The 25,401-nt window shown below is 37.3% G+C and overlaps 1 protein-coding gene across 4 annotated transcripts in view; it reads left to right on the forward strand.

The window, feature by feature from the left end:
* Positions 1-25,401, forward strand: part of GRID2 (glutamate ionotropic receptor delta type subunit 2) — a 1,500,723-nt gene that overhangs the window by 1,215,494 nt on the left and 259,828 nt on the right. For all 4 annotated transcript variants that reach the window (XM_074396451.1, XM_003924021.4, XM_074396449.1 and 1 more), the window contains one exon: positions 10,091-10,286. In XM_074396451.1, coding sequence (XP_074252552.1) covers positions 10,091-10,286 — 196 coding nt within the window. The remainder of the gene's footprint in view (positions 1-10,090; positions 10,287-25,401) is intronic.

Below are 25,401 nucleotides of genomic sequence, written 5' to 3' on the forward strand. Positions count from 1 at the left end.
TTGTGTTAACACCATTTAAAAATCTGATTCTTCCAGAGAAATTAATGGGAATTAGTGAAGTCCTTCCTGAATTTTCAAGGATATAGGAATATGAATATCCCCTATTTCACTGTTGAAGTCTATTGCATTATTCAAGGGTATCATCTTAACATAAATTTTACGATCAGCCTGTAATCAATGGTAATGTAGTAAAATGCTGGCCATGAAATTTAAGATAATTTCATATTTCTTTTTAGTATCTTGAGGTAAATAAGTATTGAAGCTTTTTCATGATATATAAAAAAGAAGCTATCCATGTACAGGAAAACTGGAGGGTAATTGAATGTACAGAATACTAGGACCATTGATGGTGAAGTTTTACTTAATATATATTATATTTTTCATTATGTGTCATACACATATATTAAATATATCTAAAATAGTCTTTCATGATATATATATATATATGTATATGTACCAAATATTTGTTTATTAACTAATTGCCATTTAGAATAGAGAAAAGGATCATAAATGATACTTCTGTCAACACTGTCAGGGTTTTGAGGTTTGTGTTAGAAAAATACAGTGTCTGCCACATTTTAGGATTCATGATGTGACACAATTAATTTACAGCTTGTAATGTGGGTCAAGAAGTCAGACAAGTCAGCCAGATTTTCAGATGACTATTCTCCTGCATTTGTATAACACCATCATTTCGGAGAGAGTTTAACAATCATTTTTAATGGCCATAGCCAACTACGGAAGGACATGCAGCATTTCCGTCTTCTCTTAGATTCTCTAAAACGACCTGCTATGTTCACAAGTTTGAACTATTAAGTGTGTATGGAAAGTCCAGATCTTTTTAAAAGCAAGAGGATGTTCCCCTAAGGAGTCCATGACAACCACCTTTCCCAAGGGTATCTACTTTACATATACTTACAGTTTTACCTATGGCCATCCTGTCTCTACCATATGGGTAGAGGTGACCCAGACTCCTTTTGAGGGCAGAGAGTGCAGAAAATCTTCCCAAGTCTGTCAGCAAAGACTTCAGTGTCATCTGCTGGGCTGTAATCCCCGCACCTTGTAATCCCCGCACCTTGTAATCCCCGCACCTTGTAATCCAATCTACCACGGGAGGACCATGTTCTGAAAGGTAGAGGTGCCCTTCTCATGATATTGCTGCATACTTTTTCTAGACCAAGCACCCTTTACATTCTGGTGGCTATTTAAACAGTTCTAAAAGATAAAAAATTTAATAGGCATTCTAAAGGAGTTCAAAGCAGAAGGACCTGAAGCTGTCTTTTATATAATGTATTCCGTTGTGTGACATGAGGAAGGTCAGGGGGAAGATGAAAGATTCAGGACAGGAGTGGGGAGAGAGACAGAACGAAGGGAGTAGAAAAGGCTACATCATTTAGACTTTATTTGAATATTTCACATGGACATGCTCATCTCGTGACCCTCTGTTCCTCTGTGGCGCCTCTTATAAAACACCCTCTCCATCTGGAATGATGCTTCATTTGAGAAATCCTCTCAGTTTCCAAAAATGGAGTCCTAACTCTCTACTTTGCCTGGTATCATTCTACCTTATTGGCCTCAGACCTCAGCTGGCTCCTTCAAAGGCTTCTGCTATGTTGAGGAGGAAAAGACTCTGGCACCGTAAGAGGAAGGAAGACACAGGCACTTCGGTGCTGGTACATTCTCTCCATTAGAGATCGCTGTCTCTGGGTTGCTCTTGAATTACTCCATACCATGAGGAATATTTTTAGGCTATACAATCTAATCTCCTATGAGAGAACCCTATGCCTTCCATTAACATGACCTTCACATTAATCTTTTTAAAAATAAAAACCTAGTGTTAATAGGCTAAAAAGTCTGCTGTACCTGCTTTCATTAAATAAGGACACCCCTTCAGGCACTAAAAATAGCTTTCACTGAACTCTTAATTATGGACCAAACCATCTGAAAAACATCAGGAGTCCTTTTTTATCCCACCATACACTCTTGATATCTTTATATTTCATCACACTTTGCAAGCTTGTGTAAGAGGTAATTAAAAAAACTTTACTAAGAACAAGGAGCTACCAAGATAGGAATGTGGCTTCTCAAAGAACAGGTGGTCATTGACTATGCCACAAATAGGAAGATGGAATAAGCCTTCCACCTTCCATAGAACATACATACCCTCTTTCCTCCTCTTTATCTAAATATTCAACCAGGAAAAAAAATCCCCTGTAATAAATCTCAACATTATCAAAGGTGACTGTCCTCTCCTTGTTCTGCTGCATATCTCTTCTTTAGCTACTAAAATGAATTCTTTTATATATTTATAAGCATTTCAATTGACAGAGGTACTTAAGCAATTTTCTTCACCATTTCACTTTGCTTCCAATATTTCAGTCAAAAATCACTCAGTCCATGTATTTTTTATCTTCTCTCTGTCTGCACTGCTCAGCTAAGTAACTCTTTCAGGAACAGACATTCTACTTTGTACCAGGTCCTATATCTACCAGAATCGTGGACTATACCCTAAGCTTTTAGAATACATTTTTTTCAACCTAATTGTTTAGGTTTTCTTTTTATTTGATTTGCCTCTGAATTTATTTATTTTACATATGTGGCAAAATATTTTGGCAGGCAATTCACTGGAGGTTCTATAAAGCTTTTCCAGCTGATTATGTCACAGAGGAAATTGCCAAATATTCCTTTAAAAAGGCTTTTAGGTTTTTTTGTTTTGTTTTTGATTGTTTAACTACAAATACTTCTGGCCATGATTAGTCAGCTATAGAATGGCTAACAATACATAGTTAAAATGTGATTTTTATGCCATACTATTTTCAGGGGAATGCTTACTTCTCAAAGTGAAATATTGTTCTAGTAAAGATGACCACCGTAAAACACGTAAGTCTTATTGACTGCTGACTGTTTTCCAGACCCTGGGGTAGATCTAGATTTCAAATATGAAGTTTTTAAAAAATCATGGGAACTAGCAATGTATATTCTGATGAGGTAAATAAACAAGTACAATTCCTAAACACAATGCTAAAATGTGAACATAGTCCAAGTGTTAGAAGAGCACTGAAGAGACAGTGAAGTTTCATGTTGAAAGGAAGGAATTCTCAAGGTAGACAGAAGAATATTATGCCAGGAAGACACCTACCAAGACATGCACCTGTGATGCAGCCAGGAATGAGAAAATGGTGTTTGGCTCATACTGTAAAATAAGTGAGGCAAAGGGCTGTTTCTGAGAACAGAAATAGAAAACACGTAAGCCAAATTTTGGAAGGAATTTGAAGGCTAAGGAATTTAAACTAATTACTAAGAAAAGTGTCACAAACAATATCTAATTCAAACCTCAAGATACCTTAATATAAAAGTATTATTTCTCCTGCCCAATAGAGAAAGACATTGCATTTTAAAGAAGTTTGAATAATTTTACCAAATATTGAAACACAGATATTTATGTCTTCACAATTCATGCTTTTAGAAACTAAGAGTTTGCCCAGTGCTGGGCTGTTGGCAGTGTTTCTCAGGGTTGGCCTGCCTTACTCAACCACCCAAATCCTGGCATATTAGTTGTTTTTTGTTTGTTTGTTTGTTTGCTTGTTTTTTGAGATGGAGCTTCATTCTTGTTGCCCAGGCTGGAGACCAATGAAGCGATCTTGGCTCACTGCAACGTCTGCCTCCTGGGTTCAAGCAATTCTCCTGCCTCAGCCTCCCAAGTAGCTGGGATTACAGGCATGTGTGACCACACCCAGCTAATTTTGTATTTTTAGTAGAGATGGGGTTTCTCCCTGTTGGTCAGGCTGGTCTGAAACTCGTGACCTCAGGTGATCCACCCTCCTCAGCCTCTCAAAGTACTGGGATTACAGGTGCAAGCCACCTCACCCAGCCTAGTTGTTCTTTTAAGTGCTACATTTTGGATCACTTTTTATGCTGAAAAACTTGTCACTGCACTTCAAAGGACAGCTCTCAGCTGCTACAACCAATGGACAGGCAGACTCTTTATGGCTGCTAATGAGCTCTCCCGGCTGTAACAGTATCTGTCTTTTGACAGTTGCTGAAATCAGCATCCAAAGGGGAAAACTAGGAAGAGAAGGGTTGGGGGACCCTAAACTGACTTGGAAGATGTTTGTTATATACTCCTATTTGTCTCTTTTCCACTGTCAGCCCTTTTGCCTGAAGCATATCGTGCCTATCCTATCAGCCACGTTCCATTTTTCTCCCTCTGAAGAAAAATCTCTTCTGATGTGATGACTTAAGTTGACTTGTTCCATCCCATAAAAAAATGGGATTAGACTTACAATTCCCCAAAGCCAGGCTGGCAGGTCAGTCTTGTCAGTTGTTGGTGAGCACACCACACAACCAGGCTAAATATAGTTTTACATCTTAAGAAGATGGAGATGGGACAGAGAGGTTTATGAGAATTATTAAAGTTTTATTTGGATGGTAACATCTACTCTCTTGTTAAAGGAAAATAAGAAAAGAATATGAGTGAAAGGTTACCACAGAGTGGTTAGGGATTAGATTTTTTAAAGAACAGTTGACAGTTTTAGAGATATATTTTTAGCAACATATTCAATATAACATTATTTAATTAATATAAAGTCATATAAATGTCCCAAAGAGTTTGCTTTGAAGAAATTGATGACCATTTAGTAACATAAAGTCGCACAATCTCATCCTTGGAAGGGAAATTATACATTATTTATTCTACTTAAATGCATGAATTCTTCTTTAACAATATTTATAAAGAATTACCTGACTGCCGGAAGAGGGAGAACTTCCACAAAAAATGCCAATAGAAATAATTTAATGAAAGCATTGTAAAAGGAGGAATCATCATATCATAATCTTTGTAAAAAACAGTAGATAACCCAATCAAATACTGATTTGACAGATATGCTTGACTTTAAAAATCTAACCCACTCAGTGTTAAAGCTGTGCTATCAGATAGATCTAATATCAGAGTGTAACATATAAAAAAATTAATTCAATTTTTTTCATTGTTTATTTTTATTTTTTTTCTTTGAGATGGAGTCCCTCTCTGTTGCCCAAACCGAAGTGCAGTGGCACAGTCTCTGCTCACTGCAACCTCTGCCTCCTAGGTTCAAGTGATTCCCCCGTCTCAGCCTCCTAATTAGCTGGGATTTCAGGTGTGCACCATCACACCCAACTAATTTTCATATTTTTAGTAGAAACAGGGCTTCACCATGTTGGCCAAGCTGGTCTCAGTCTCCTGAACTCAAGTGATTCACCTGCTTCAGCCTCCCAAAGTGCTTTACAGGCATGAACCACTGAGCCTAGCACAAAATTAATTTTATATGCTTGAAAAGGGTTCCAGTGTTTATTTTCTCATAGCAAGAGTTTTACAGCAACCTAAAGCCACTCAAATTTTAAAATTTTTAATTGCCCTAAATTACACAGTTCCTCGGTAATTACACTGTTCATACAAATAACTAAATATCACTTACCTGTAAGCTGCCAGTATTGTCCAGTACCCACAGGTTGATTCTTGTTTGATCAGAGAGCAGCAGCAGGAATAAAAGAATAATCTCAGTCAAGTGCTGAGAAGATAAGGCTGATTTGAGCAGCAAAGGATTTGTTTTCTTTTATCATCCACCACTTAGAGCTATAGACACTCATTTTTTACTGTGCACATGAGTGAGTGTGGGTTTTAGAGGAGAGCTCAAGTTTAATGGATTCTCAGAGTGACTGTTCACTGAGTTTTATGTGAATATATGTGGCTAAGTAGAAAAATGGAGTATGGTATGAGTTATACATAGTATGTTCACAACAGATTACTCTGGAGTACTATAGATTCCCCCCTATTTTTTATTTTTTTTTTTTTTTTGAGACAGAGTTTTGCTCTTGTCGCCCAGGCTGGAGTGCAGTGGTGCGATCTCAGTTCACTGCAACCTCCGTCTCCTGGGTTCAAGAGATTCTCCTAACTCAGGCTCCCAAGTAGCTGGGATTGCAGCTGGAGTGCAGTGGTGCAATCTCAGCTCATTGCAACCTCCATCTCCTGGGTTCAAGAGATTCTCCTAACTCAGGCTCCCAAGTAGCTGGCAGGCACCATGACTGGCTAATTTTTTTCATATTTTTATTAGAGACAGGGTTTTGCCATGTTGGCCAGGCTGGTCTCTAATGCTTGACCTCAGGTGATCCACCTGGCTCAGCCTCACAAAGTGCTGGGATTACAGACATGAGCCACTGCTCCTGGCCAATTTTCCCATTCCTTCCATCACCTGAGAAAATGTCTATTGTTAAAAAAGAAGTTCTGGCTGAGCATTGTGGCTCATGCCTGTAATCCCAGCACTTTGGGAGGCCAAGGTGGGTGGATCACGAGGTCAGGAGTTGAAGACCAACCTGACCAAGATGGTGAAACCCTGTATCTACTGAAAATACAAAAATTAGCTGGGCACAGTGGCAGGTTCCTGTAATCCCAGCTGTATGGGAGGCTGAGGCAGGAGAATCACTTAAACCCGGGTGGCGGAGATTGCAGTGACCCAAGATAGCACCACTGCACTCCAGTCTGGGCAACAGAGTAAGGCTCCAACTCAAAAAAAAAAAAAGAAAGAAAAGAAAAAAGAAAAGAAAAAGAAAAAGAAATGTCAGTATTTGCCATGGTAAAATAATGTATATATTAGGTGCCTATTAATCATTCTATGGTTGTTATCCATTTTAAAACAATGATAGAGCATGTCTAAATAATATGCCCTCTGATTTCGACCTTCAGATACAATTTTCTGAAGATTACCATTTGTTAAATAACCAATAGCCTCTAAAGGAAATAACAATATTTCCTTTAGAGGCTGATAATATAGGCTACAGAATTTCTACTAATCTTATTCTAAACTCTTCTTAGTATGAAAGTAGCAAAGTGACCACTTGTAATTGTCACTCCCTTTCCATGCTGGGCTCCTGAAATGGCCTTTTCATTCTGTGATAAGCTATTTGTGTTCACTTCATTTTGCTTCAACTTCATTTTATTTTTGTCATCTTTGGTGCTACCTTAGTGTACTGTAATGGAACATGCTGAATCAAACGACCTGTAATTTTTATTGCAAACATGTCTCAAGGCAAATTTATAAGTTGCACTTGATGTCAGAAACTACTAGAGGGAACAGGCCTTTGTTCAAAATTACAAGATGCTCTGCCATTCTAAACTCGAAGTATGTTGAATATAAACTGCCTTTTTTGTAACACCAGCAACTTCACATAGGCAATACATTAAGATATTCCTTTAAAAATTTATTGTGTACCAAACAACTTTGCCGGCTAAACTATGTTTAGTTGGTTAATACTGTTTGTATTAACCAACTAAAGAGTTTTTGTTAAAACTCTTTATTATCAGAACGTAAAGCTAACATTTAAGGTAAAGCTATGTGATGGAAAACTGCCTGTATTAAAGGTCTTAACATTTTATTTTAGCCTTCTTTTCATGGAAGTCTAAGAAAGAGCACTAATTTGTCTAGCAGCATTTAACCAGGGTGACTCTTTGGGCAAATCATTTTTATATTTAGATGAAGGCGTTGAAAACAACTACAGTACTCTAAACTGTGATCTCACCTCCATTAAATTGAAACCTTCTGATAGTTATAGTTGAGTTTGGTTGCTAGTACTACCAGACACTATGATAGTACTAGCAAGTGTCTGGTAGTACTAACTCTATGGGGCCCTAGAGTCAGACAGCTCATCTTGCACTGGTAAGGTGTCTGGTGTCCTGCAATGTGGGCTTTCTCCATCCATAGACCTGCAGGTTCTAGACAGTGCTGTGTGCAACTATCTGGCCTTCACCTTTCTATTTATAGAAACTTAACAAACAAACCGGGCGCGGTGGCTCAAGCCTGTAATCCCAGCACTTTGGGAGGCCGAGGCGGGTGGATCACGAGGTCAAGAGATCGAGACCATCCCGGTCAACATGGTGAAACCCCGTCTCTACTAAAAATACAAAAAATTAGCTGAGTATGGTGGCGCGTGCCTGTAATCCCAGCTACTCAGGAGGCTGAGGCAGGAGAATTGCCTGAACCCAGGAGGCGGAGGTTGCAGTGAGCCGAGATCGCGCCATTGCACTCCAGCCTGGGTAACAAGAAGGAGACTCCGTCTCAAAAAAAAAAAAAAAAAAAAAGAAACTTAACAAACAAGTACTGTTGTTGTAACCTGTGTAGATATATTTCATGTTTTCTTCCTGTGTTACCACTTTTGGGTATCCCCCATTAAACGGGAGGATATATGTTAAAAAATGTTCATGTTTTTGATACAGTCGTACTGATACTACTGAAAACAGCAGTAAATTGCTCTCTTGAAACAAAATTTTTGTTATAATATATGAAGAGAATTATGGTATGTCCCACAAGTAAATGCCCACTCACTTTGGTATTCAGTTGCATCCTAGCTCTATATTGCTCATTTTACTCTTGCTTTTGCCCTCAATTACTCATTTACATTATCACTTTAGTTTACCTTTTACAAATAGAATTTGTTCAATAGTTTTAGAATATTCCAGAAAATTCCAGAATTACACATTCTCTTCAAATAGGATGGTTTAAATTCATTATTTTATGCAATAGATGTGTAGAGCAAAAAGGAATTATCATGACAGTTTCCATGGAGTAAATAATATACATCAACAACACAAAACTCAGTAAAATGCAGATTAAGTTTTGCTGAAAGTTACTATTAGAAATTGGCACAAATACTCCTCTAACAAACATGGCCCATAATGTATTATTTCCAACACAGTTTTGTACATGATGGAGATTAGTGTACTGCAAGAATATTCCCAGTGTTTTTACCTAATGCTAGTGTTGGTTGAAAGATCCTCAGGAAATCATTAGCAAACTCCATCTAGAAACAAATCAAAAGATCAGAGATAAACATTACATGACATTCATGGCTCATGGTTGTAGAGAGTTCTGTGAGCATTCATTCTTGTTCGAAGTACAGTGTATGTGTTTCAGAGCATCTGCTCCCATTCCCAAAAATTAGTTGTAACTGTGCCAGCATCTGATTTTAACACTATGCCAGAGACACAATATTTGTCCTTAAATGTCAGTCATTAGAGTTGGGCACCTACACACTACACAAATCCTGTGAGTTCCAGTGGAATGATAAATGACTGGTTCTTTAAGCTGGAAAATATAGAGGAACTCAGAAACTCAATGGAGGAAAATCATCAACCAATTTGGAGATAGATAACCTGGGACAAATAGATACTATCTGTAACTCAAAAGATTGGCTTAAAAATCTTGGATTATTATTCTGAATATGTTTTCAGCTTTCCAGAAACATGAAATGTATTCTAATCCAAATAGAAAGCACTCCTCCCACCTCCACACTACACACACACAAACACACACACTGATAGAGCAAATATAGCCAAAGAAATATAGAAATAAGTACCAGCATCTTGCATGGAAATACTATGGTCTTTGGGGCTGGACAGACCCACATTTGAATTTTAGCTCTCACACTCACTGACTGTGCCACGCTGATCAAGTCACTTATTCTCTCAACCTAAGTCTCCTCATCTTTAAAATAGGTCAAATAATTTTTTATGTGAGGCATTTCCATTAGGATAATGTCTATCAATTATCTAAGATGGATGTATTCAATAAATAATGACTATCCTAACTACTAATTTTTAAGCTTACATTTGACTTCAAAACATGGTGCTTATGTAAATTCTATAATTTTATAAAAATATCTTGCGACCTAAAGGAATGTAGACCTAATGCTTATAACATATTGAAATTTTTAAAATTACCTAATTATTATATGATTATCTGGCAGTCTAATGTAACTTGCCTTTGATGGAATTGCTAGCTTTTCCCCTGTGAAGCTTCACCAAAAAAAAGCATTGCATTACCGCTAGAAATTTTCACCATTCCTTCAATAATAATTTTGTGTTCTCATTATTTGTATCAATGCCATATACCCTAATAGCTGTCTTTTTCTTACACATTATATCCTAATATGAGGAAACAAAAAAATGAGAAATGCATTTGATACATGTTTCTACACATATTGCTTTTTCTCCTTTTGACTTTATTCCCACTTGAAAATATTCAGTACTCTCTTTTGTCTCTCTTTTCTCCCAATAATCAAGGTCTCTCCAGGACCTTTCCAAGCAAACAGAAATCCCTTACGGCACAGTCCTGGACTCTGCAGTATATGAGCATGTCCGCATGAAAGGATTGAATCCTTTTGAGAGGGACAGCATGTATTCCCAAATGTGGCGGATGATCAACAGAAGCAATGGATCAGAGAACAATGTTCTGGAGTCCCAAGCAGGCATTCAAAAGGTACTGTCCATGGTTCTCCATTAATAGTCCTTACCATTTTGTGTCCCATGCTGGGATTGCAAAGTTGAGATTTGTTTATTTATTTATTTTATTTTATTTTATTGCATTTTAGGTTTTGGGTTACATGTGAAGAACATGCAGAATTGTTGCATAGGTACACACATGGCAGTGTGGTTTGCTGCCTTCCTTCCCCTCACCTGTATCTGTCATTTCTCCCCATGCTATCTCTTCCCACCTCCCCACCCCCGTCCCTCCCCCATTTCCCCCCAATGGACCCCAGTATGTAGTGCTCCCCTCCCTGTGTCCATGTGTTCTCATGGTTCAACACCCACCTATGAGTGAGAACATGTGGTGTTTGATTTTCTGTTCTTGTGTCAGTTTGCTGAGAATGATGGTTTCCAGGTTCATCCATATCCCTACAAAGGACACGAACTCATCGTTTTTGATGGCTGCGTAATATTCCATGGTGTATATGTACCACATTTTCCCTATCCAGTCTATCGTCGATGGGCATTTGGGTTGGCTCCAGGTCTTTGCTATTGTAAACAGTGCTGCAATGAACATTCGTGTGCACATGTCCTTATAGTAGAATGATTTATAATCCTTTGGATATAATCCCAGTAATGGGATTGCTGGGTCAAATGGGATTTCTATTTTTAGGTCATTGAGGAATCGCCATACTGTCTTCCACAATGGTTGAATTAATTTACACTCCCACCAACAGTATAAAAGTGTTCCTATTTCTCCATATCCTCTCCAGCATCTGTTGTCTCCAGATTTTTTCATGATCGCCATTCTAACTGGTGTGAGATGGTATCTCAATGTGGTTTTGATTTGCATTTCTCTAATGACCAGTGATGATGAGCATTTTTTCATATGTTTACTGGCCTCCTGTATATCTTCTTTTGTAAAGTGTCTGTTCATATCCTTCACCTATTTTTGAATAGGCTTGTTTGTTTTTTTTCTTGTAGATCTGTTTTAGTTCTTTGTAAATTCTTGTAGATCTGTTTTAGTTCTTTATAAAATCAGCCCCTTGTCAGATGGGTAGACTGCAACAATTTTTTCCCATTCTCTTGGTTGCCGATTCACTCTACTGACTGTTTCTTTTGCCGTGTAGGAGCTGTGGAGTTTGATTAGGTCCCATTTGTCTATTTTGGCTTTTGTTGCCATTGCTTTTGGCGTTTTGGTCATGAAGTCCTTGCCTATGCGTATGCCCTGAATGGTTTTGCCTAGATTTTCTTCTGGGATTTTTATGGTGTTAGGTCTGATGTTTAAGTCTTTAATCCATCTGGAGTTAATTTTGGTGTAAGGTGTCAGGAAGGGGTCCTGTTTCTGCTTTCTGCACGTGGCTAGCTGGTTTTCCCAACACCATTATTAAACAGGGAATCCTTTCCCCATTGCTTGTTTTTGTCAGGTTTGTCGAAGATCGGATGGTTGTAGATATGTTGTACAGAGAATTTCCTGTTAGATTACATCTTATATTGATTTAAAGAAGATTTTTTAAATGACTCATGGCACCAGTAGAGGGAATTCAAAGTCCTCTGTAGTGTACTTAACAGATCAGTTTTCCATTTGAATTCCAAAATCAAATACACTCCCTGGTATTTTGTTCAGAAAAGGGTTAAGGACTTAACAAACATGAAGTCTAAAAAAGTTTTCACAAATCCCATTCCAAATATCATTCAAGTCATCTGATGCTTTTAAATGACTCAAGTTATTTTCTACACTGCACTTGTTTTTAGATTAAATCGTTATCTTTAGTTGTGGTTATGTGAAGCTATCTAAAAGGAAAAGTTAATCTTGTCAACAAATAAGGTTCCTACAGATGTCTGTTTCTATTTCCAAATGGGAAAATCTTTATTTACATCTTATTTTTCTATAACTATCTATATTAAAAAGGCATAGAAAGACTGTTTTTCCATTATGTGAAAACCTTAAAGCTATTTTTACTCTGAGCTGCAGTTTATAAACATATATACAGAAGCATTTCAAACCCTATCAACCTCTATAAGAGAACTGACTTTTTTTCTTAAAATTATCTCTAGTGACTAGACTAGTGAAAACCATTGTTGACATTTAATAAATAATCATGGAATGTAGACAAATGTCAGTAATAACAGCAATAGTGGTATACATTTTTTTCTCTCTGATCTTCTACTGCAGAATAATTTGGACTCCAAGTCTGTGTTTCCTGTTCTAATGTCAAACAATAATATCATGCTAGAGGATATTTTGAGGATTATAAAAATTATTCTGCCATTGTTTCCAGCGTTATTCTCTGCTTTTTCATCTGACACCTTTTGTCTGCTGCTGCTAATACTATGGGCCCCTAGAGTTAGACTAGTAATTCTTGCAGTCACCATATTGATATCATGCTTCTGAGAGCTGATGATGGTAACATAAACCTTTCTCCAAGTATTAATGATGTTTTTAAGGAAGTGAATGTCCTGGAGATGTTAGCCCAGGCCTCTAACTTCTTGGCCCTTATTACACTCCATTTTCTGGGGTTCAGTTATTGATTCTAAAATATTTCCTTCTTGGCTTTCTCAAGAGAACCATTGTCTTCTGGAGGTTCAACATGGTGTCTCCCAGTTAATGGGGTTTGGGGTGGGGGGTCAGGGTGGATCCAGGTAGGAGAATGAACATGTATTTGGGGGGAAAGGAGGAGGAGGGTAGACATTTTAAGGCTTACTAGGTACTCATAGCATGGTAATGAGTTTGTGTTCAGAGTATGTATACGGCATGGCTTTGAGAATGACTTATTTTCCTTTATATTATTTGTTAAAAAGAGATTTGAGTTTTTCGATGATGAGTGTAAATAGAAATGTACAGTTCATATTTCTATTCCATTTTAGGAGCCAAAGCTCCTCATGCCTTATAAACTCATTATATACGGTATTACTCCAGAGAAATTTCATCTTCTTTTCTCTCATCAGCATGGTCTTGATGGACATATCAAACTGGGTTTATATCCAGCTTATTTTTAAAATAAAATGTATAAATATAACTAGTTACTTAAAATTTCTGAGCCTTAGGAGTTTCATCATGAAGATAAGAATCCTGTCTCACACAGTTTTTGTCAAGATTAAATAAGATACTGTATGTAAAGCATCAATAAGTAGTAAGAGTAGAGCCATAAACCTGTCTTACAAGGTGGCCCTGAAGATTACCTGGGATAGTGTATATGTGAGCAATTTATAATTATAAAACTTGATCATTTAATATTTTCTAATCTTAATGTGTAATTGTGACACAATAAAATGAAGACGCAATAAAAGAAGTAGAAAATAATTTCTGTTCTTTGTTAGTCCATTGATAAAGTGCCTAATGAGTTTGAAACTGCAAATGAAGTCCTCAAATATCTATTATACCATATTTATTCAATTTTCTGATTTACTAGAGGGGTTGTGGAAAATGCCCTTCTGAGTGAATTTATAATAGCAAATATCTAAGTGAAATTTGTCCTGCATATTTCTTTCAACCCAAATTAGAAACAGCTGACAATCGATTAGACAGAGAGCAGCTAATAATAATAAGATGTATTTTGGTTTGAGTTTGCAAGGTCTTGGCCAGCTTCTGTTAAAAAACAAAACAACCAACAAACAAATAATAACCTTTTCACCTGCTAAAGTTCACTGGAGTTTCATGAAATTGAGAACTATGACACATGAAATGTGGTGGTGGATTCTTCTTCAAGCAATGCATCTTGAACATTTCAACAGAAGCTTTTTATTCTCTGTCATGGATTTCTAATTCGTACAGGCAGACAAGATGTCAGAGGTCTTTGAGGCCAACATTCACAAAAGGCCAAACTTCTTCTATAATATCTTTGGCATGAATCCATATATATAGCAACTATCTTCCAGGAAAGCCTGCATCAGTGATAAAAACAATCCTCACAATCCATAACTTTAAATAGATTCGATTAATGTCTCAGTCTGTGCTTGTTCTGAATTGTGTTACCAGTCTCATTAAGTTTCTCTTACTCGAAGGTAGATACTGATCTCATCTGCCATCTTCATTTGGCTTTTACCAAGTAGATGAGTTCTGATTTGGTATCCTTGGAAGACATTCACCTGTATCAAACTACCCTAAGTAAATGAAACAAAGTTGTTTCTGCCTTGCTCTACTCAAGACCTTTTGCATAAGTAGAAAAAAATAGGATTTGTAAAATGCAACTGATTTTTTGTGCATTCATTCAACAATTATATATTGAGCACCATATATGTATCAAACAGTACATTAGTCACTGGGATGGATAGAAATGAAAATAAGTGTCTTCATGGAGTTTGCATTCTAGTGGGTGTAAACAATAAGAAAAACACATTCTATGGTACGTTCAGTAGTGAGAAGTGTTAAGAAGAAAAAATAAAGTAGGAGAAGAGGATGGGAAATAGCAAGAAGTAAGGTAATTGGCTTTATTAAATCAGGTGGCCAGGGAAGGCTTTACTAAAAAAGTAACATTTGAATAAAAACTTTAAGCAGGTTGCATAGGGGGGAGTATGTGTACGTCTGAGTAAGGTGTTTTTAGAAAGAGAGTCAGACAGTACAAAGGCCCTGAGGTAGAAGCATGTGTGGATGTTTCAAGAGTATGAAGGAGGCAGGTATGGATTCAGAAATAATGGATAATATCAAAAACGTGACAAAGTCAAGAGGTAAAAGGTCTGGAGGTAGAGAGAAGATGAATCACGTAAAGCCCAGCAAAGTGTGGTCCTGTGGACTAGCAGTGCCTGCATCACCTGAGAGCTCCCTAAAAATATAGACTCTCATGCCCCTATCCCAGCCTTTCTAAATGCAAATATCATTTTAACATTATCCATAGGTGATTCATATGCATGTAAAAGTTTGAGTTGTGCTAATGCAGGGCTGTCTAGAAAATTCTAAGTTGGCTTTTTCTCTGTGTGGGATATGAAACTTAAGGAGAGCTTTCAACAGAAGAGCAACACGATAAAATATTTTGGCAAATCCTATGACTATTGTGCTGAGAGAAACAGAAAGAAAGTGGCAATGTAAAAGCTGGAAAGCAGTTAGGATGCCATGATGATGACTCAGCAACATTCTGAAATTACACCATGGAAGTTCATTTTTATTAAAACCCAAATACATCTTAAAAGATGATGACTCTGAGCAGTTATTGGCATTAGTGTATTAGTGGAATTTAGTTTATTAGATTATTTTAGAAGGGTCTAGGACATAAACAGATATAATTTCTGAGAATAGATGTAGAAAATTCCAGGTTACAGGTAGAGATCTGACCAGAAATTAAGGATCACGTGCAGCACTAAAATAGAGAAGTCTCTGTAAGAGCAGCATTCACTTCCCATTAATCTATTATAAATCCTGGGGGGAAAACAAATCATTCTAGAATCTCAGCATAGAAGACCACTAGAGAAGTAAAGAAAATCAGGATTGGTAGAATTTGTGAGTGACTAATACTTCAGACTATGAAATTCCAAGGGGATGTATACCTTGATGTGTACCATAGTAAGGGGGGGGTGGTGCCAGTATCAGCAGTATTCAGTCATAAAGACAGCATTGATGTATAAGGCTGTCTGTCCACAGAAATCTGAGAGAAATATGGGAAAAGTGGCAGTATTACTAGGGGGAACTCACAAGGTTCAATGTGGGCATCAGGGCTGCAATTAGGCCACTGGAATGGGGCCTAGCTCTAATCCCAACTGGAAAACTTAAGTATTAAAACAGAAGCCAAGACAAAAGATTGGTCATATCAATATGGGCCAATGTCATGGGTTTTAGAAGACTGAGGCAGGAATTTTCCAGACCCTGTGAGCTAGTAAGTAAGCCTACCTCAGTTTTATTCAGCTCTGGCTGAAAAACTCAGTGAACTTGAATCTACTATTTTACATACTCATTCAACACGTATTCAGTGAATTCCTATTGTTTTTGAGGCTTTGTTTTAGGCATTGGAAGGTGTAATGGAACAGGTAAAGTTCCTCCCTAAATGGAAATTATATTGTAGTGAAGCGAAGACAGCAGACAAGCAGAAATGTATGCTCTAAAGAAAAACTGGAAGAGTAAGAAGGAAAAAAATCAAGCAGAGTGTGAAGAGAATGTTGCCATCCCATATTGGGTGGTTGGAAAATGTCTGAGAAACTGACATTTGAATAGAGATCTGAAAGAGGACAGGGAGTGAACCATGTGTATAGTGGGGAGAGAGGAGGGACAGGAAGTACTCCAGGCAGAGGGAATGCTCATTACAAAATTCCTGAGGCAGAAGCTAGCATGGCATGCTGGAGAGAAATGTCAAGGACAGTGAGGCTGGAGCAGGGTGCACAGAGAGGGGATTAGGGATGGTGAGGCAGATGGACAAGATCAGATGGGAGGAGGTGGGCAGGATAGAGGCCATTGAAAAGGCTGATGCTTGGGCCCCACTAAAGTCCAAATTGTATCTTAATTGGTAAATAGAAGACATCTGAATTTCTCACATCCCTTCAAGTGATTCTGATTCATAACAAGGGTTGACAATCACTGATATAATATTCTGTGAGTCATTTTAATGACCTTGGTTACTCAGAGATGGGAAGCCAGTGAAGAATTTTCAAAGAAGAGTGACACACTGTAACTTACTTGCTGTGTGGAGGCCAGGGGGCTCCAGAGTGGGAGCAGGGAGCTTAGTGAGGAGGCCACCATAGTAATCCAAGTGAGATACAAGGGTGGGTGGAGCAGAGTGGTTATGGCAGAAGTGATGAGAAGTGTACCATAATAACAGGAAAGTAGATGGTGGAATATTGTTTGAACATATATTGAAGGTAGCACTGACAAGATTTTCTAAAAGAGAGTGAATGTGGGATGAAAAAGAGGAGATAGGGATGACTTCAATGTCTTTGGCTTATGCAGGTAGAGGAATGAAGTTGCCATTTATTGAGACTGAGAAAACCATGAGAAGAGTAGGTTTGAGAAGTCAAATGGGAAGTTTGTCTCTGGCAAGATAGTTAATATGAAATGCTTACTAATTATGCAGGCACAGAGTTTTTATTTAAGGTCATAAGGCTGGATGTTGTCACTGCAGATATGAGTATATCTAGAAAAAAAAATCTAAATACAATTTAATATTTAGAGGAGGCAGAGACAGAGAGGATATAATGATCAGCTAGTGAAGCAGGATGGAAAGCAAGAAACAGTGAGTGGTGGTTTAAAAACCAAAGGAAAGAAGAGTTTCAAGAAGTTCAAAGGATCAACTGTCTGTCAAATGATGCCCATGATAAAGGATGATGAATGCTGAGAATTAAGCATGGATTTGGAAACCAGCAATCACTGGTGACCTGACAACAGCAAGTCTGGTGGAGTAGAAGAAGAGAGTAGAGAAAGATTGCAGAAAAGAAAAGAATTAAAAGGGAGGATGTGGGGATTATGAGAATAGGAAGAAGAAATCATGAGAAAGAAATGTCTATATGAATAATTGAAATCACCGAGAATAGACACAGAACTAGTATTTAAGAGAGTGGCAGAGAGCCAAGTGATAAAAATCTTCAAATAATATTGGAGGAGTGATGGAAGGTCAGTAGATGACTGCAGTAACACTCAGTGGCAGGTAGTAAAGTCTGATGACGTAAGTTGCAAAGCTGGAGAATTTTAGGGACAAAGGTCTAGAAGTGGATTGAGGGGCAAGGAGGGATTCCCACCGCGGATCTTGTCCCAGTGGTATGAGTGTTGTACTAAAGAAAAATAACCCACCACATGACCACAGGTAATACAGTATCCACAGAAGATAAGTACATTCTAGTTAGCAATAAAAGTAAAAGGAAATTTAAAAAAATAAATCCAGGATATTGGTAAGGTGATTATATGTCCTAGTTTGCTTGGGACAGTCTTGCTTTTGCCACTTGGCACAATGTTATTAACTGTATTCCCACTCACTCTCAAGAGTATTGTTATGACTATACATTGTATGATCTCCTTAGATACATGGATCCTGCTGATGATACAGTTTCACAGAGCGGAGTGGAAGAACCAAGAGAGTTGTAGAGGAATAGGAAAATTGGCCAAAATCAAGGGATATGCAGATTCATATCAGTGAGATTTAAACAGTGTTCAGGAAACTTCAGATTTTCCATTAGGGCAGCATTTGGTAATCTAGGACCAACATAGGCTGTAGGCAAATTCTGTTGACAAGGAGATGAGTGTGGGGTGGCAGGAGTGGTGAGCATGTTGCCAGGAGCATACTGAGGTGTAAGGCCCCTCTTCATCCCTGACAATGGCAGTGGAAGCCTGGCTAACAGCAATCTCACCAGCAGCTGAAAGTCTTGAGGGCATGGCTTCCCACAGCTGAGTGAAGCTGGTAACGATAGCAGCTGGTACATGCTAGGCTTAAGGACAAAGCAATTCTGCACCAAGTTGCACAAAGGAAAAAAAGGCTGTGAGTAGAAAACAAATTTCAACTGTGATACAGCTTCACCTATACTTAGTCCTGATTTTGCACATGGCCATATCCTCTTTTCTGCTTGTTCCATTCCCTTTCCTCCTAGAACCGTAAGCATCATTTTTCACTGAGTAAAAATGCCAAAGTAGATGACAATTAATGAGCCAGCAGCAGAAAGAGGGTAAGGGCTAATTGGAACTTTAGTGAGTGATTTGCTAATATACTCACTAGGTATATGACCTCAAAATCTGGTATTACAGAAATAAATAAGCAAACTGAAAATGGCCTGGAGAAAAACGAGACAAAATACTCAACGGCTTTTGTTTTATGAAAATGCCAAGGCTGGGCTATCATACCACTGGATTTGGAGGTAGCAGTGTATTTGCTACATTTGCCCTTTTGCCAAATGATTCCAACAAATATATGGTTCACTTCAGTACTGCACCCTGCAGCTGAGAGCTCAGATCCTACTGGCATAGTAGGATTTCTGCTCTTTAGAAATCGGAGTTTTTAGGTCTGTGTCAGTCATCACACAATGAAAGAAGAGAACTGCACAGTGGGAAGATAAAAAAGATGCAGAGATCATTTCCAGCAGCCGTGCTAATGCGTTTTTAATAGTAGAGTTGGATGGTTTTGTAATTATTATTAAGAGTTATCTTACACTAAAATTAACTCCAGATGGATTAAAGACTTAAACATAAGACCTAACACCATAAAAACCCTAGAAGAAAACCTAGGCAAAACCATTCAGGACATAGGCATAGGCAAGGACTTCATGACTAAAACACCAAAAGCATTGGCAACAAAAGCCAAAATAGACAAATGGGACCTAATTAAACTCCAGAGCTTCTGTAAAGTAAAAGAAACAGTCATTAGAGTGAACTGGCAACCAACAGAATGGGAAAAAATTTTTGCAATCTACCCATCTGACAAGGGGCTGATATCCAGAATCTACAAAGAACTAAAACAGATTTACAAGAAAAAAGCAAACAAACCCATCCAAAAGTGGGAGAAGGTTATGAACAGACACCTTTTAAAAGAAGACATATATGAGGCCAACAACCATATGAAAAAATGCTCATCATCACTGATTATTAGAGAAATGCAAATCAAAACCACATTGAGATACCACCTCACACCAGTTAGAATGGTGATCATTAAAAAATCTGGAGACAACACATGCTGGAGAGGATATGGAGAAATAGGAACACTTTTACACTGTTAGTGGGAGTGTAAACTAGTTCATCATTGTGGAAAACAGTGTAGCACTTCCTTAAGGACCTAGAAATAGAAATTCCATTTGACCGAGCAATCCTATTACTGGGTATATACCCAAAGGATTATAAATCATTCTATTATAAGGACACATGCACACGTATGTTCATAGCGACACTGTTTACAATACTGAAGACCTGGAACCAACCCAAATGCCCATCGACCATAGATTGGACAAGGAAAATGTGGCATGTATACACCATGGAATACTATGCAGCCATAAGAAACGATGAGTTTGTGTCCTTTTTGGGAACATGGATGAATCTGGGAACCATCATTCTCAGCAAACTGACACAAGAACAGAAAATCAAACACTGTATGTTCTCACTCATAGGCAGATGTTGAACAATGAGAACATAGGGACACAGGGAGGAGAGCATCACACACTGGGGTCTGTTGGGGAGGTGGCCAAGAGAGGGACAGCAGGGGAGTGGGGAGGTCTGGGAGGGATAACATGGGGAGAAATGCCAGACGTGGGTGACAAAGGGATGGAGGCAGCAAACTACATTGCTATATGTGTATCTATGCAACAGTCCTGCATGATCTGCACATGTACCCCAGAACCTAAAGTACAATTTAAAAAAAAAGAAAAAAGAAAGACTTTTTTTTGTTTTTAATAATCTTCATGGATATTTGAAATCAAAATGAGCCTTGATTAGATGTTCTCTCAAAAAGAAAAGGAGAAATCTAGAATCATTGTGACACATGTAAAATTGCTTATGAAGACCTCTTAGGTTGTCATAAGCAATTTAACACGAGTTACAACGTGTCAAGTTTTATAGCACACAAAGCATACTACAAATAAACATGTTTTCTAGATGACCAGAAAATATGAAAATATGTATGTGTATACATATACAGATTCTATAAATTATAGTGGACATTGATGAAACAATAAAGTGCTGTCTTATGTGTATAAAGATGATACTACCAACCTGCTGTTGACAAAGCATGTTCTTTTAAAATTGCTTTCTTCCATAGTGATTTAATTCATGATGAAAGCCAGATCTGCTCTAATTCTTCTTTTAATTAGCTACATTCAATTCTAATTCATCTATTCACTCATTCCTTTAATCAACAAACATTTATTCAGTGACTGCTAAGTAAAATGCAGAACAGTAGTTACCCCATAGAGAGTTGTACAAGACACTGTGAAAACACAGAGAAAGGGAACCTAGCATCGCCTGAAGGATGAGCCTACTTCAGATCAATGAAGACTTCCTAAAGGAAGTGATGTTAAACTTGGAATAAGTAGGATTTAATTAGGTAACACAGAAATAACAATAAATGGGATAGGGAGGAGACAGCCTGAGCAAAAGCATGAAGGTGAGCAGAGCATAGTATGTGCAGGAAACAAAAAGCAATTTAGTCAGAGAAGAAGGTGCTGCAATAAAGTGGTGGGGGAGGAAGGTGCTTGTGTAACAGACACCTATAGGGCCATGTATCACTGGAACTCGCTAATTGGACATTAATATAATAATTTGAACTAAATGAGCAATAAGATGTAAAAAGAATAACAGAAGCATTTGAAAGAAATTTCTGGATTGTGTAGAATAGAGAGCCACTTTGAACTTAGTTTTCTTCCGTATTTTAAAACTGTGGAAACAGAATTTATGAATTCTAAGATTTTTTTTCTGGAGTGAATATTCAGTGAGTCTTTGGATACTAATTTCAAACTGCTTAATAGCCGTGTGAGAGAAAATGCTTCCTAGGAAATGGCAGAGGACTGTAGTGGGAGTCCTTAACACAGAGATTCTAATATCAAGCCTATGTTGTTAGTCCTGTCTTGACACACAGCCTCACACTCAAGCGAAAAAATTCTCCAAAGAATTTTCCAAATTTCTAGTTCCCCAAAATGAAAAAGAATAGATTGATGCATTTTTGTTTCCTGCTTGGTTTCATTACATTCTCAAACTTCTTATTCTAATAAATATTCAAGGCATTGCCTTGGTTTAGTTCTTACTCTCAAAGTTACTTCCCAAAATGAAAAATGCATACACATTTTAAAAAATTTCTATTGGGTAATTACTAAAAATTAAAAATTATAATTTGACTGATATGGTTTGGCACTGTGTTCCCATCCAAATCTCATCTCAAATTGTAATCCCATGTATCAGGGGAATGACCAGGTGGGAGGTGATTGGATCATGGGTGCAGTTTCTCCCATGCTGTTATAATAGTGAGTTCTCGCTATGCTGGTGATTTTAAAGTGAGGTACTTCCTCATTTTTGCATGCATGCTCTTCTGCTGCCTTGTGAAGAAGGTGCCTGCTTCCCTCTTACCTTCCACCATGACTGTAAGTTTCCTGGTGCCTCCCCAGGCACGCAAAACTGTGAGTTCGTTAAACCTTTTTTCTTTATAAATTTCGCAGTCTCCAGCATTTCTTTAGAGCAGTGAGAAATGAACTAATACACCTACCATAATTTAAAAATTATTTTAGTCTCCAGTTTTGCCCTCAGAGTTTACCTCCATTAATAGCAGGTGTACATCTTTCTGACTTGCTTCTTTATTTAAACAGGAGACAGCTGCAAAAATCACACATATGCAAATAGGCACACATATGAATACAGTTTTTGTTAGATTTTCATTTCGACTTTTTACAAAATACAATGTTTCCATGCTCTTGTCTTTTTCGACTTTTTGTCAAAAACATCTTTCAGGTTAGTATGTATGTATATTACACATTTATAAGTTTCATTTGCTTTCAGTGGCTCCCAATCCCTGGCTGTTCTTTGATATCCTCAAAAAGGCCTTCCTGCTCCTCTCACTCTGATTTATGTGTTCAGAGTTCTACAGTTTTCTCCTTCTAAACTGCTAAATTCAATTCTCTGACTAAACAGAAATGCCATGACTATTAGCATATCTTTCTGCTTTTACATTTCTCAGATTAATTGTCATCTTAGGCACTAAAGCTTCTGATTATAAATTCCTCCTTTCTTGTTAAATATCCATAACTCTATTATTTTTCTTATTTTAAATCAATATGTCTTGCAAAATCCTTTAGGGCTCTGCTATCTGGCGCCAGCTCTGCCTGGGAGATAATAAAATAAATAAAATTTGAATGCCTCGATAGTCTTTTGGGGAAATATGTTGCAATATAAAACCATGCTTATGTTTTGTAGAAAATAACTGGCTTCTTCCATTATTCTTTTATTTCTCATATTATGCATAACATTAAATACTGGAGTCCAAAAGTGCAGACGAGGTTTTAAAAATCTCCATAACTAAAGATAAAACTTCTCTTTTTATGTGATAAAAATTGGCTTGCAGTACAATCTGAGCACATCACATTTACCGCTTTCATATTTAAAATTCATTTCTTAATAAAAACTTTTATTGAAATTTTAAATTTTATGTTTAAAAATTATAAACTACATGTAGCATAAAATTTAGCATCTTAACCGTGTTAAATGTACAGTTTAGTATCATTAAATACATTTACATTATTGTGCACCTGTCACCACCATCTATCTCCAGAGGTCTTTTTTTAAGGATTAATTTCCTTTAATTAACTCTGTACCCACTAAAAATGATTTTCCTCATTCCCTCCTCCCGGAAGGCATTGTCAATCACCATCTTATTTTCTGTCTCTATGAATTTGAACATTCTAGATATCTCATATAAAGGTAATCATATAGTAGTTGTTCTTTTTCAACTGGCTTTCTTCACTTAGCATAATGCCCTCTAGGTTCATCTACATTGCTGCATTTGTCAGAATTTCCTTCAATTTTAAGGTTAAAGAATGTTCTGTTCTTTATGTGTGTGTGTGTGTGTATGTTTGTATGCATATGTGGGTGTGTATATATATCCTGTATTTTATATATATATATATATATATATATACACATATATACACACACACATATATCCTGCATTTTATCTATGTATTATCAATAGACAAGGGTTGCTTCTGCGTTTCAGCTGTTGTGAATAATGGCTCTCAATTTTCTTGGGTATATATCCAGAAGTGGAACTGCTAGATGAAATGGCAATTCTATTTTTAATTATTTAAGGAACTACCATACTGTTTTCCATAACGGCTGAACCATTTTACCTTCACACAAATAATACACAAGGGTTCCATTTGTTTTACATTCTAACCAACATTTATATTCTGGTTTTTTTAAATAATAGCCATCCTAATTGATATGGGATATAAATTATATAAACCTAAATTCTATTTTAGTATGCATTTTTAAGAGGTACTATGTTGGCTAACAAACTTGAATATGATCTTCACCATATGCTCCAATAAAAATTGGATTGACTTGCTTATCATATAAAGCTCAGCATTCCTGATAGGTAAGATTCAATCTCTCTCACAAATATGGCTCATCCCAGTAGTGATTCTCAAAGACAAAAGAGACCAATAACCTAGCACCCAGCCCCAGCAAGAGAAGCAAGTCAGAATGGGGGAAAGAAGCATATACAGTTCAACAGAACAAAAACTCATGTTATTCTGACACATCCAATTGAGAATAATTTGTTTTCCTAAACTCTGGGAATGTTTATCTCTGACATTACTTATTGCGATTCCCAGAATTCATCACAGTTATGGAGCTGAAAAGGAATGCAGAGACCTTCTAGCTTAATCATTTTGTTTTATGGATGAGAAAATTATACGTAAAAAGGTTAAGTGATTTACCTAAGGCCACACAACTAATTAGCATCAGTATTTATGTCTCCAGCCCACATCTCTTAATTCTAGTCACTTGCTCTTTCCATCATATTTAAAAATGTAAGTCTGTAATGTTCTCTCAAAACTAATTAAAATTCACTTCACAATTCGAGTAGTTCTCAAACTTTATATGCTATTGAGAATTATGTAGTGAGGCTGTCCAAAATGCTTATTCTCAAACCTATAAACCCAGATATCAAGATTCACTGAGTCTGGGGTGGGATCCAAACATTAAATTAATAAGCAATAAAGATGATTCTAATAAACATTGTTAACAGATTATCTTCTGAGAATCACTCTTCTGGGTACTATGTAAAAGCCCTGATCTTAGGCCAGTGATCTTTAAGGCATGGGCTCTGGTCCAGCAGCATCAACACCACCTGGGAAACTATGAGACATGTAAAGTCTTAGAGCCCAACCCAGAACTACCTAATCAGAGACTCTGGGAGAGACTAGAACATTGTATATTAATAAGCTCTTCAGGAGATTCCAATGCATCTAACATTTGAGATCCAGTGGCCGTGTGTGTGTGTGTGTATTGTGTGAGTGTGTATGAATGATTTTTTTTTTTAAAGTTTCAACACTAAGGAACAAAACCTTCCCTGCCTTTGCTCCTTGTATGCAATTGATAGAAAAGCAGAGGCTAAGTGAGGGGCATATCAAGTGGCAGCCTACATCTTCCCCGCTTGTGACAGCATTTTCTTTTTAGGAACAAAACAACACTTATCAGCTTGCTGCACATCTCCACCTGGATGTCCTGCCAGTGCTCCTGCCAGCCATGT

This window comes from Saimiri boliviensis, chromosome 3 (genome assembly GCF_048565385.1).
Source record: "Saimiri boliviensis isolate mSaiBol1 chromosome 3, mSaiBol1.pri, whole genome shotgun sequence".
NCBI lineage: Eukaryota > Metazoa > Chordata > Mammalia > Primates > Cebidae > Saimiri > Saimiri boliviensis.